Source organism: Thamnophis elegans, chromosome 14 (genome assembly GCF_009769535.1).
Source record: "Thamnophis elegans isolate rThaEle1 chromosome 14, rThaEle1.pri, whole genome shotgun sequence".
Lineage (NCBI taxonomy): Eukaryota > Metazoa > Chordata > Lepidosauria > Squamata > Colubridae > Thamnophis > Thamnophis elegans.
The window spans coordinates 2,535,277-2,548,846 of NC_045554.1; the positions used below are offsets into that span (position 1 = coordinate 2,535,277).

A 13,570-nucleotide genomic window follows, 5' to 3' on the forward strand; every position below is an offset into this window, starting at 1 on the left:
AGAATTTGTATAGAGACAGATAAACGGTGTCTGCTCTTCACCCCCATATTGCCACAGTCCCATCTATGGTGAAGGTCCAGCTAAGGAGTGTGTGGTTTGGAGAGGTGCCTCAATCAACCATCACCATTTAGAGCGTCAAGAAATGCTGATAGCTGGAGACAAAGCTCAACTCAAAGGTAGCAAGTCAACGGTTGTGCCTCATTTCTGACTCAACGGGGGTTGAGGAGTCGTTAAAACATGGGCTTTGATTTTACCCAGAATGCTACAGTCTCAGAGAAGAACACAACAGATGGAGAAAAGGCATGGGACAGTCTGGATTCCATCAAATGTTGGGAGTCAACATGCCAGGAGATGCCCTTTTGCTAAAATGTTCTGCAGGCTGGGTCCCCCTTCTTGGCTTCCTTGGGGAGTCACCAAAATCCCAGATCACCCCAGAGGAGATTGTCTTAAATTTGGTCTTTGGTCCCAGGGATAGCAAGTCCCAAGCCTCCATGAGCTGTTGCATCTTCCAAATATTTTGCAAAGGAGTCCTGGGAGGCCTTCCCTTCTTTCATCCTTCCCTCAAGGAGAAGGTGGTGACATCAATAGAAGAAACACAAAGATATCTCCCTGGAAAAGAGCCAAGGTGGCGCAGTGGTTAAATGCAGCACTGCAGGCTACTGCTAGATCAGCAGGTCAGCGGTTCAAATCTCACCGGCTCAGGGTTGACTCAGCCTTCCATCCTTCCGAGGTGGGTAAAATGAGGACCCAGATTGTTGGGGGCAATATGCTGACTCTCTGTAAACCGCTTAGAGAGGCCTGAAAGGCCTATGAAGCGGTATATAAGTCTACTGCTATTGCTATTGGTTGCGTCTGTCAAGAGTTCACTGGATTCAACTCAGTGGACCAATGGAGGTCAACCATTGAAGCTATAAGCCATGAAATTTTAAGTCCTTCCAGGATGGCAAATCAGCCTCATCCTCATTCCCTAGGGAAGCTGGGGAGCTGTCAACCCACCCTTCAGCCCTAACCTGAGTCAACATTTCAGGTGACGAAACATCTTTGAGCATCGACGGAAGAAGACGAACGCCGCGTCTCTCTTGCAACCCACAAAGCCATCGGGCTGACCGAGAATGCATCTCCCCTGCTTGCACATGCTAGAGATTAAAGTATTCTAAATATAACACGCCATCTCACACGGAAGGGTGGAGGACCAATTCCCTGCCTACGGGATTTGCAAGGCTGAGAAGGCAGAAGAGGTAACCCTGATTAAACCGGCCGATTCTGAATGGGTGCTTGCTTGTCTCTGCTAAAGGGACCCTTGAAACCTACATGTTAACTGGGCAAAAATGGGGGGGTGTTTGCCATGAACTCTGTGGGACCTAATCACGTGACCTGTTGTTCATTAATGTTCATTAGGTTGTCCATTGAAATGGACCGGAGTTTTCTTTTCTGTCTGCATCTCTTCATCTATTTATCTGCTCCATTTCTGGAGGTGTAGGAGTTTGTTCCTTCTAGAGTACTCACTCTGAACTCACTTTAGTATGAGACCAAACCCTTCTAGCACTGATGATGTTCCCTAGTTCGGTAATGAAACATCTGGAAGAAAACAACCAAGATCTGAGAGAACCAAGGACCCCATAATCATCATCATCATCATCTTCTTCTTCTTCTTTTCTTCTTCTTCTCGTCCTCCTCCTCCACCACCACCACCTCCTCCTCCTCTTCTTCTCTTCTCCTCCTCCTCCTCCTCCACCACCACCACCTCCTCCTCTTCTTCTTCTTTTCTTCTCCTCCTCCTCCTCCTCCACCACCTCCTCCTCCTCTTCTTCTTCTTTTCTTCTCCTCCTCCTCCACCACCACCTCCTCCTCCTCTTCTTCTTCTTTTCTCCTCCTCCTCCTCCTCCTCCACCACCACCACCACCTCTTCCTCCTCCTCCTCTTCTTCTTTTCTTCTCCTCCTCCTCCACCTCCTCCTCTTCTTCTTTTCTTCTCCTCCTCCTCCTCCTCCTCCTCCTCCACCACCTCCTCCTCCTCCTCTTTTTCTTCTTCTTCTTCTTCTTCTTCTTCTTCTTCTTCTTCTTCTTCTTCGTCCTTCTTCCCCTTCCTCTTCTTCTTCTTATTCCTCCTCCTCCTTCCCCTCCTCTTCCTTCTTCTCCTTCTCCTTCTTCTTCCTCCTCCTCCTCCCGCAAACCCCACTCCCCTCTAGCATCAATAATAATACCCAGTTAGGTCATGAAACATCTGGAAGAAAACAGCCAAGTTTATAGAACACCAAGGACCCTTCTCTTCAACCCTGAGCTACGAATCTTCTCTTCTACTGCCATCACATTAGCATGCATTCTAAATGCAACGGGGGAGAAGAAACTCCATCTGCAGGAGAGCCAAAAAAAAACAACCCCTCGGCTGTGCCCAGGTGATTCTGGTTCTTCCCTCATTTTCCTGTCTCACAGCCGGGCTTTCTTGATCCCTCCTGAGGACACCTCTGTCTCCTTAGAGGCAACATCTCCATTCTTGGCCTCTGGAACGAAAGAGAAGGATGGGAGCCCTTCTTAGACAGCAGAGGGAGGCAGTGGGGGGTTCCTACTGGTTCGGTCGAACCGGTAGTAATTTGGCGGCCTGCGTCGCCCGCCATCTCATATTTTGCTTTGGCGCATGGGCAGAACAATTTTTATTGCACTGTGCATGTGCAGGCAGCAGTAGTGCCTGGCGGAACCCACCCCTGGAGGGAGGGTATTCTTAAGAACAAGTTCCTTCAGCTTCTCAATCCTTGGAAGAGTGACCGTGTCCGATACGTCAACAATAGCCGGACATCTAATCCCAGCTTTTCTTGACATTGGCCTATTTTGAGCAGGAGATTAGATGAGATTATCCATATCACCTGAAAGGAGAGGTCCTCCCAGCTATTAGCTGCCTTCGTCTCCAGTGGCAGATCCAAGATGCCTTCTCTCTCTCTCTCTCTCTCTCTCTCTCTCTCTCTCTCTCTCTCTCTCTGTGTGTGTCTCTCTCTTTCTCTCTCTCTCTTCTCTGTCTTTCTCTGTCTCTCTTCTCTTCTCTGTCTCTCTGTCTCTCTCTGTCTCTCTGTCTCTTCTCTTCTCTGTCTCTCTCTGTCTCTCTCTTCTCTTCTCTGTCTCTCTGTCTCTCCCTCCCTCCCTCTCCTCCCCCCCCTCTCTCTCTATACCCGGTCACATCTACCTGACCCACCAGAGCGGGGAGGCAGGGAAGGCTGCGGGTCCCATCCCAAGGGAGATACACCTGGTGGGACGCAGAACAAGGGCCTTCTCTGTGGTGCCCCCCCCTCTCTGGAAGATCATCCTCCCAAAGATTAGAATAGCCCCCCCTCTAGCACTCTTCCAGAAGGCACTGAAGACCTGGTCCTGCCCGCGGGCCTGGGGAACCCAGAGCGGGATGGAGCCCATTAAATGGCTCGTATGATGTAGGGGATTATTTTATTATATATGATTCTTTTATTAGTAGTATTTATTTTATTATTTGAGGGACGTGGTGGCTTAGTGGCTAAGATGCTGATCTTGTCGATCGAAAGGTTGGCAGTTTGGTGGTTCAAATCCCTAGCGCCGCGTAATGGAGTGAGCTCCTGTGACTTGTCCCAGCTTCTGCCAATCTACCAGTTCGAAAGCACGTAAAAAATGCAAGTAGAAAAATAGGAACTACCTTTGGTGGGAAGGGAACAGCATTAGTCATGCCAGACACATGACCACGGAGACGTCTTTGGACAGCGCTGGCTCTTCGGCTTTGAAACAGAGATGAGCACCGCCCCCTAGAGTGGGGAACAACTAGCACATGTGTGCGAGGGGAACTTTTACCTTTATTAATTTTATTAGATAATGTTTTATATTTTTGCAAGCCGCTTTGAGTTGCCATGTGCAAATAGGCAGCAATATGAATCTCCTAAATAAATAAATCATCATCAAATTTGCATGCTACGGAATTCCAATAACTCTGGGTTGCACGCAAGTCAAGATATCATCCAAACAAGGAAGCCTGCATGATGCCACCACAAGACCATCTCCCCATTTTGCATCCTTGGCGATGCCTATCCGAAAGGAGACAAAATTTGGGCTTGATTTTCATGGTTTTGTGGTGGAGGTCCATGAAGACTCCAGTGTTAAAAAGAACCAAAGAACGTACACCTGAAGAAGAATTGGAATTCTTCTAACCATGTCCTCCAGCTTCAAGGTTGCTTTCTCTTCTTGCCTTGACCCTTGAGTTGAGGTGTCCTCATCTGGGATGGAGGCAACTTTGGATCTAGTAGACTGGCAAAATCCCTTCCCTGGGTTCAAGCAGTAAAGTAGTGGCGTTGGCAACTTTAAGGACTTGAGGAACTTCAACTCCACGCTGGCTGGGGAATTCTGGGAGTTGAAATCCACAAGTCTTATGGTCGCCAAGATTGGACACTCCTGTTGTAAATTAAGCAGTGCAGGGGCAGGACTGTTTGGTCCTCTGAGCTCCAGAGATAGGGGACAATCTCCCCTGCAAGCTCAGATCCTCCTCTCGTTCCACCAGGGACCAGAAGTTTGAGTGAAACTCAACGGATCAGCTTTTCCTAGGAAGAAACACAGCAGCAGCATTTTGTGGCGGATAGTAAGATTTCTTGCGGGGATCCTTTGACTCACAACTCCCCTGGCAATGCAACCGATCCTCAACAACTGGTGACACGGAGAGAAGTGGGAAGGCAGGAGTCAACAAGGGTTGTGCTTTGATACCTCCATTTCTTTGACGGTGCCTGGGGAATCTACCAAGAGGTGAACAAAAGTGATAACAACAAGACCATTTTAGCCCTGGGTGTTCTTTTAGGGAGGCAGCTTGATGTTTTTTTCTCACTTACGCCTGGAGAGCACCACCTGCTCCTCTTTGATTTCCACTTTAAAATGGATAGACTCATAGAATCATAGGATCACAGGGCAGGAAGGGATCTCGGGGGTCTTCTAGTCCAACCCTCTGCCCAAGGTAGGAGACCAGTCATCCCAGATGACTGGTTGCCCAATCTTTTCTAGAAAACACCAATGACGCAGCATCAGAGATTCCAGGAGGCCAAGTGGTTCCATTGATTAATCCTTCTTCTTCTACTCTTTCTCCTTCTCCATAAAAAAGATGTTGAGAGTCTAGAAAAAATGCAGCAAAGAGCAACCAGGATGATGAGGGGGCTGGAGGCTAAAACATATGAAGAACAGTTGCAAGAACTGGGCCTGGCTAGTCTAGTGAAGAGAAGGACCAGGGGAGACAGGAGAGCATCTTCCAATATTTGAGGGGCTGCCACAGAGAGGAGGGAGGTCAAGCTGTTCTCCAAAGCACCCGAAGGCCAGACAAGGAATAATGGATGGAAACTGAACAAGGAGAGATTCAACTTAGAAATAAGGAGGAATTTCCTGACAGTGAGGACAATCAACCCATGGAACAGAAGTTGCCTTCGGAAATTGTGGGAGCTTCATCACTGGAAGCATTCAAGAGGAGACTGGACTGCCATCTGTCAGAAATGGTGAATAGTCTCCTGTTTGGACTCGATGACCTACAAGGTCTCTTCCAACTCTCCTAATCTCTTAAATATCTTCCTCCTCCTCCAGTCAGGAAATTCCTTCTTATTTCCAAGTTGGATCTCCTTCTGATGACCTTCCACCCATTGCTTCTTGTCCTGCCCTCAAGTGCTACAGAGAATAAATCAATTCTCTCTTCCTTGTGACAACCCTTCAAGTATTGGAGGATGCTATCGTGTCTCCCCAGAGCCTTCTCTTCATTAGGCTAAATGTAGGAGTTGACTGGAGCAGGTGGTCACCCTAACCCAGCTGAGATGCTTCCTTCGGCTTTCACAATTGAAAGCATTGTTCATCCTGGTTCCTACTAAGATTTTCTTGAGTGTGTTTGGGGTCAGGCTGACCTGCCTTGACTGAATCTCATTCTTGCTGATTTCTCGTAGAGTTAGTATTCAATCTTCTTCCAAATGGCAGGAGGAAATCCCCAAACAGAGACTCCTACAGAGAGCCAATGGAGGAGCTTCCTTTGAAGGGTTCTTCTTCCACTGACCCATCTTCAAGCATGTTGGCTAAGAATTTTGGGAGTAGAAGTGCACCCATCTTCAAGCATGTTGACTGGGAATTTTGGGAGTAGAAGTCCACCCATCTTCAAGCATGTTGGCTGAGAATTTTGGGAGTAGAAGTCCACCCATCTTCAAGCATGTTGGCTGAGAATTTTGGGAGTAGAAGTCCACCCATCTTCAAGCATGTTGGCTGAGAATTTTGGGAGTAGAAGTCCACCCATCTTCAAGCATGTTGACTGGGAATTTTGGGAGTAGAAGTCCACCCATCTTCAAGCATGTTGGCTGAGAATTTTGGGAGTAGAAGTCCACCCATCTTCAAGCATGTTGGCTGAGAATTTTGGGACTAGAAGTCCACCCATCTTCAAGCATGTTGGCTGAGAATTCTGGGAGTAGAAGTCCACCCATCTTCAAGCATGTTGACTGGGAATTCTGGGAGTAGAAGTCCCCCCATCTTCAATCATGTTGACTGGGAATTCTGGGAGTAGAAGTCCACCCATCTTCAAGCATGTTGACTAGGAATTCTGGGAGTAGAAGTCCCCCCATCTTCAAGCATGTTGACTAGGAACTCTGGGAGTAGAAGTCCACCCATCTTCAATCATGTTGACTGGGAATTTTGGGAGTAGAAGTCCACCCATCTTCAAGCATATTGACTGGAAATTCTGGGAGTAGAAGTCCACCCATCTTCAAGCATGTTGACTGGGAATTCTGGGAGTAGAAGTCCACCCATCTTCAAGCATGTGGCTGGGAATTATGGGAGTAGACATCCACCCATTTTTGAGCATGTTGACTGGGAATTCTGGGAGTTGAGGTCCACCCATCTTCGAGCATGCTGCCTGGGAATTCTGGGAGTTGAAGTCCACTCATCTTAAAGTTGCTAAGGTTGAAAAACACTGGACTATCAAAGCTGGTGAAACTCTCCCATTCTCCACGCCTGTGACGGTGCGACAAAGCCTTACCCCTCGGGCATGGGTTTTCCTCTTTAGAAAACGCTGATAGGATTAACATTGTAAGCCTTCCTTTACCTTCAAATGAGATAGATTTCAAAAACCCTTATTCAGAAAAGGGGGGAGCGGGCGGAATAACCCATTGAAAATGGATTTTCATTTCAAATAGTACAAGGTTAGGGCTAGGCTCCATCTGTCACTCTGAAAATGAATAGCAACCATTATATAGGAATTGCACAGAAGAAGAACTGGGAAAAAGGCCCACTTAAAAGGGAAAAAAAGAGCAGCAGTTGTGTGTGTGTGTGTGTGTGTGTGTGTAAACTGTTTAGACACACAAGTCATTTATTATTGCAGAGCTCTTCTCCCTGGGTTTTAAATCTCATTACAGTTTGTCCAAAACAGATGTTACCCCTTTAGCGTTAGATTATTAATGATCAATCTTGCTTCCTCTAGAGAGGTTTGTTGTCAGAAATTTTTGTGGAAGAAGGCATAATTTTATTATGGGCGTAGATTTGGATAAGCAGCATATGTAAATCTGGAGATTTCCTTCTGGTTTCAGACGAATTCAGAATTAAAAAAAAAAAAAAGATCATCCATTCTTTCTTGTTGCCTTGCTAGAACAACACGGGGCAAAACTTTATAGAAACAACTGTGTGTAAACAGAGAGCATAGCCCACTCCATTCTAGCACTGATGACGGTATCTAGTTGGGTAGAGAACTGTCTGCAAGAAAACAACCAAGCTGGGAAAGCTCCTTCTTCTCCTTTTTTGTCCTCCTCCTCCTCCTCCTCCATCTCTTACTCCATCTTCTCCTCTTCCTCCATCTCCTCTCTCTTCTAGCACTGATGGCGTTAACTAGTTGGGTGATAAAACATCTGCAAGAAAGCAAGTTCAGAGAGCACCAAGGACCCCACAGTCCTCCTCCTCCTCCTCCTCTTCTTTCCTCCTCCTTTGCCCTCCTCCTCCATCTCTTCCTCCATCTCCTCCTCCTCCTCTTTCCTCCTCCTTTGCCCTCCTCCTCCATCTCTTCCTCCTCCTCCTCCTCCTCCTCCTCCTCCTCCTCCATCATCTCCTTTCTCTTCTAGCACTGATGACGTTAATTAATTGGGTGATAAAACATCTGCAAGAAAACAAGTTCAGAGAGCACCAAGGACCTCACAGTTCTCCTCCTCCTCCTCCTCCTCCTCCTCCTCCTCCATCTTCTCCTCCATCTCCTCTTTCTTCTAGCACTGATGATATTAACTAGTTGGGTGATAAAACATCTGCAAGAAAACAACCAAATTCATAGAGCACCAAAGATCCCACACTCCTCCTCCTCCTCTTCTCTGTGCAAACCACACTCCCTTGTGGCACTGTTGTCGTTCCCTAGTTGGGTAATAAAACATCTGCAAGGAAACAAGTTCAGAGAGCACCAAGGACCCCTCATTTCAGCCCTGAGCTACAGAGAACGTCTTCTCCTGCTGGCCCTCTGCCAGCCATGCCCTCTCCTAAGCTGTAGGTGTGTCTCCCCAGGAACTGTTCACCTGCCCCATCGTCCTTCCCCTCCCCACTTCTCTCCTCAAAACTGTAGAAAACGCGGCTCAGCGAGAAATTGCCTGGAGTCTCCTTCTACCATCGTAAAATAGGAACAGGAAAACGGTTTTGGTGCATAATGTGAAATCCAGCTTAGTGCATCATTTCAGGTCAAAACGGAGGGCCTCTCTCTTATTCAGCTCTGCAGTCATTCTAACCGCGTTTTCCCAGGCGAGGGTTGGGAAACTGGGCTTGGAAAGCAGGGAATTCCAGATAGCCTATGCTTAAGATTAGGAATAAGTCAAACTGCTTAAAGTTTGGGTAACAGCAAGAAGCTGAGTTCAACGTAGAGATCTTATTGACTTTCTTTTTTCCCCCTCTTCTTTAATCTCCTTTGTTTTAATATATTTTAGACTGTGTTTGTTAAAAAGCTATACCGTGTATGGGCTCTGGGAAGTCGGGGGGGGGGGAAGGGAGGTGGGGTCTTAGGGGGGAGGAGGGGAGGGGGGATATACAGTATGTGTTAGATTTTAAAGTAACATGATTGCACTTGTATCCTGTTGCTCTTTAATTTTAGTGTAAAAATAGGACAAGCTGAATATATTGATAGATAGTAGAAATACACTGAAGGGAGGAGTAGAGGGAAAGAAGAAAGAGGGGTAGAGAGGGTGGGAGAGAGGATTGGAGGGAGGAGGAGAAGGAAGGGAGGGAGTGTATTGGGAGAGAGGAGTGATAGAGGGGGAGGGGAAGTAGGGTAGAGGGGAATGTTGGAAGGAAGAACGAAAGTTGGAGGGGGACGAAAGAAAGGGTGTATGGTGGGTCAAAGTGGTATATTGGGTCTTTATTTTGGGGGGTTTTGTTGACAAGAGGGAGGGCTGTGTTTATTGTTTAATGTTATATGACCCCGGTTATGCACAGTATATATGTGACTGTATGAAATGAAATGGAAATAAAACATATTTACACAGATTCTTTGCCTAAAAACACCAGAAAAATAAAATAAAATCTAACCGGAAAGCAGGGAAGGATGAGGGAGGAGGAGAAAAAGAAGAAGATTAAGAGGGATCTGCCTGAAAGCATCTTTACTGCACCTGACATATACAAAATGGACGTTTAGCCATTTAGTGGAGGCTTCATCATTAATATATGTTTGCTAGGCCATTTTAGGGATGTCTCCTTTGATTATTTCACACACGATGATTAGACCCGGTCCTTGTTAACAATCGGTTTTGCAAACAGAATAGATACCGGAGGGGTGGGGAAAGTCTCCATTTCTTTGGCAGATAAAACATGAATCGTGTATTAAGGATCACCTGTGTTTCATTCGTGCTTCCTTTTTGTAACTAGCGACTCCTAGACCTATGGATAAACTCACCCAGGTGAGAAGGAAAACAGAAACTTGGAGAAGATGAGATGGTTGAGGGGTGGTGGACTTGGTGGCAATTAGAGAGGGAAGGGTGAAGTCAACGTCAAGAAGGAAAATCCCAAAGGTGCTTTTTTCAGGAGGCAACTGGACTTCCTTTGGTTTTTCTTGAAGATGTTTCGCTTCTCACCCAAGAAGCTTGTTCAGTTCTTAAGAAGGAGAAGAAGAAGAAGCTTCTTCACTTCAGAACTGAAGAAGCATCTTGGATCAGAAGTGAAATGTCTTCAAGAAAAAACAAAGACAAGTCAGTTGCTTTCTGGAAAAAGCACCTTTGGCACAACCATGACCTGGATGATTGAGACTCTCCATAGACTTCCAGAAGGAAAGGTTGATAGATTACCAACTGAGGAACATCAACTCTACTTTCCTACCTGCACAGAGCCCTTTCCCACGCTGATGTTGTCTCTCTCTGCTTGTTCTTGGCAGGTCCACCTTGTGATTCCGCATCTCTGGAGGAACAAAGACCTGGAGAAGAAGGATGGAGAAGGAACCCAACACTCAAATGAAGACCGGTGACGAAAAGAAAGACAGAAGAAGCAATGCAGATAAGGAGAGCACAGCTCATGTCTGAACCAGGGGCCTCTTCATTCCAGGTCCCTTCACGTTCTGAGTGACTTCCAAACCCCTCTTAGATGATGGTGAGACAGTCAGGTCCCCAGCCGCAGAGCCTTTGCTGATGGCACGTGGGAGACCTTGACCCTGGTGTAACCAACACGTCCCTTGTGTTCCTCTCCATGGACCCACCCCAGATGCTTCTTCATGGTTCAGCACCATGAAGAAGGAAGGAAGGATGACAAAGCTGCTGAAGAAACTCTAGTCAAGGCAGGGTTGTGCCGTGACCGAGCTGCCTCTTCCCCTCTTCTGGCCGATCAAGGGTAAGACCCCTTTTTCGGCGTGGCCCTTCTCAATGGCAGGCCATCGGTGGGCCGTGACATCAGCACTGTGCACCTATGTGGCAGCTGTCTCTCTCCTCTACGTGAGCGAGGCCCAAGCCGACTGCTGGCTGATCGAAGGCGAGAAGGGCTTCGTGTGGCTGGCCATTTGCAGCCAGAACCAGCCTCCTTACGAGTCCATCCCTCAGCAGATCAACAGCACCATCCTGGACCTGAGGCTGAACGACAACAAGATCAAGAGCGTCCAGTTCTCCTCCCTCAGCCGCTTCAGTAACCTCACATACCTCAACTTGACCAAGAACGAGATCTCGTACATCGAGGATGGTGCCTTTTCAGGACAGTACAACCTGCAGGTGTTGCAGCTCGGCTACAACCGCTTGAGGAACCTGACAGAGGGGATCCTCCGGGGCTTAGGGAAGCTGGAGTACCTCTACCTCCAGGCCAACCTCATTGAGATGGTCACCCCCAATGCCTTCGGGGAGTGCCCCAACATCATGAACATTGATTTGTCCATGAACAAGATCCAACGGCTGGATAGCAACACCTTCAGAGGCCTGAGTAAACTCTCGGTATGTGAGCTCTACAGCAACCCTTTCTATTGCTCTTGCGAACTCCTGGGCTTCCTTCAGTGGCTTGAGGGCTTCACCAACATGACCCGTACTTACGACCGCATGCAGTGTGACTCCCCACCCGACTACTCCGGGTACTACCTTCTGGGCCAAGGGCGGAGCGGCTACCGCAATGCCTTGGGCATGCTGTCTTCTCTTTGCACTGGTGGCCCCTACACCATGCCACCTTACTTGACCCCACCCAAAAAAAAACCTGTGACCACTCCTCCTCCAGAGAGCCCCTGCCCGGAGGAAGAGTGTTTCTCCGGAGATGGCACCACGCCCCAGATCTCCCTGCACACCCCGGTGATCGACCCCGGATTGTACCCCACCATGAAGGTGAAGCACGTGACCCAAAACTCGGCTGTGTTGAGTGTGCAGATTCCTGTGCCCTACAGCAAGATGTACACCCTGGCCCAATTTGAGAACGGCCGCTACAATATCCTGGCCAAGCTGCTGAAGAAGAAGGAGGACATCGAGCTGACGGACCTCGGCCCAAACGAAAACTACACCTATTGCGTGATGTCCTCCAACCGTGTCTCAAGGTACAACTACACCTGCCTCACCATCAATCTCAACAAGCAGAACACCGAAGAGCCGATCCCCAGGCCTTCAACTGCCACCCACTACATCATGACGATCTTGGGGTGCCTGTTCGGCATGGTGATTGTCCTGGGAGTCGTGTACTACTGCCTGCGGAAGAGGCGTCACCAGGAAGAAAAGCACAAAAAAACGGCGGTGAACATGAAGAAGACCATCATTGAGTTGAAGTACGGGCCGGAAATGGAGACCACCAGCATCTCCCAGCTCTCTCAAGGTCAGATGTTGGCCGGTGAGACCATGACCCGCATCCCTTACCTGCCCTCCGTGGGAGAAGTGGAGCAGTACAAGCTGATTGACAGCAGCGAGACCCCCAAGGCTACGAAGGGCAACTACATGGAAGTGCGGACGGGGGAACAGCCCGAGAGGAGAGAGTTGGAGCTGCCCAGGCCCCCAGATAGCCAGAGCTCCGTGGCGGAGATCTCCACCATCACCAAAGAGGTGGACAAGGTGAACCAGATAATCAACAACTGCATCGATGCCTTGAAATCAGAATCTACTTCCTTTCAAGGGGTGAAGTCGGGGGCGGTGTCCACCGCCGAGCCTCAGCTGGTGCTGCTCTCCGAACAAATCCCCAGCAAGCATAGCTTTCTAGCACCCGTCTACAAGGAAAGCTACACCCACCCTCTCCAGAGGCACCACAGCATTGAGGCGCCCCCTAAACGGTCCAGCACTTCTTCCAGTGGCTCCATACGGAGCCCCAGGTCCTTCCGCTCTGAGGGCTCCGGCCACAAGTCAGAAGCCAAATATATCGAGAAAACGTCTCCGACCACCGACACCATCCTCACTGTGACGCCGGCGGCCGCTGTCCTACGAGCCGAAGCCGAGAAGATCCGGCAGTACAGCGAGCACCGGCACTCTTACCCAGGGTCCCATCAGGGGGAACAACACGACGGCATGGGGGGGCGGAAGCCCTCCATCTTGGAACCGCTGACCAGGCCCCGCCCTAGAGACTTGGCCTACTCGCAGCTCTCTCCACAGTACCATAACTTGAGCTACACTTCCAGCCCCGAATACACCTGTAAACCTTCCAGGAGCATCTGGGAGCGTTTCAAACTGAACAAGCGGCACAAAGAGGAGGAGGAGGAGGAGTATATGGCGGCCGGCCACGCTCTGCGTAAAAAGGTCCAGTTTGCCAAAGACGAAGATCTGCACGACATCTTAGATTACTGGAAAGGGGTCTCCGCCCAGCACAAGTCCTGAGTTCTCCGTCGGCTCGTGACTTAACCACGGACCAAACGAAAAACAGAACAGAAAAACAAAAAAAATCAGCAGCAGCTATTGTTTTTAATCCAGACTTATCTTTGAAAGAAAGAAAGAGAAAGAGAAAGAAAGAAGGAAAGAAAGAAAAGAACTCTGAGGAATCTATCATTATTCTAGAGCAGGCTGAGAAGAGAAAGAGAGAGAGAGAGAGAGAGAAAGAGAAAGAGAAAGAGAGAGAAAGAAAGAGAAAGAAAGAGAAAGAGAGAGAGAGAAAGAGAGAGAGAGAGAGAGATTTGGAATTATGGTCTTGCGGAGGTGAGATTTAGAAAGGAGAGAGGGGCTCGGAGATGAGAGTAG

General features: G+C 48.4%; 1 protein-coding gene across 1 annotated transcript; it reads left to right on the forward strand.

Moving 5' to 3' along the window:
- Positions 1-10,816: 10,816 nt before the first annotated feature.
- ELFN1 (extracellular leucine rich repeat and fibronectin type III domain containing 1) lies at positions 10,817-13,213 on the forward strand. Its single transcript, XM_032230240.1, has one exon. It carries the CDS (start codon positions 10,817-10,819, stop codon positions 13,211-13,213), a length of 2,397 nt encoding a protein of 798 aa, XP_032086131.1.
- Positions 13,214-13,570: the final 357 nt, after the last annotated feature.

Coding starts and splice junctions, on each gene's coding strand:
- ELFN1 (XM_032230240.1), top strand. CDS start 10,817: ATGGCAGGCCATCGGTGGGCCGTGACATCAGCACTGTGCACCTATGTG.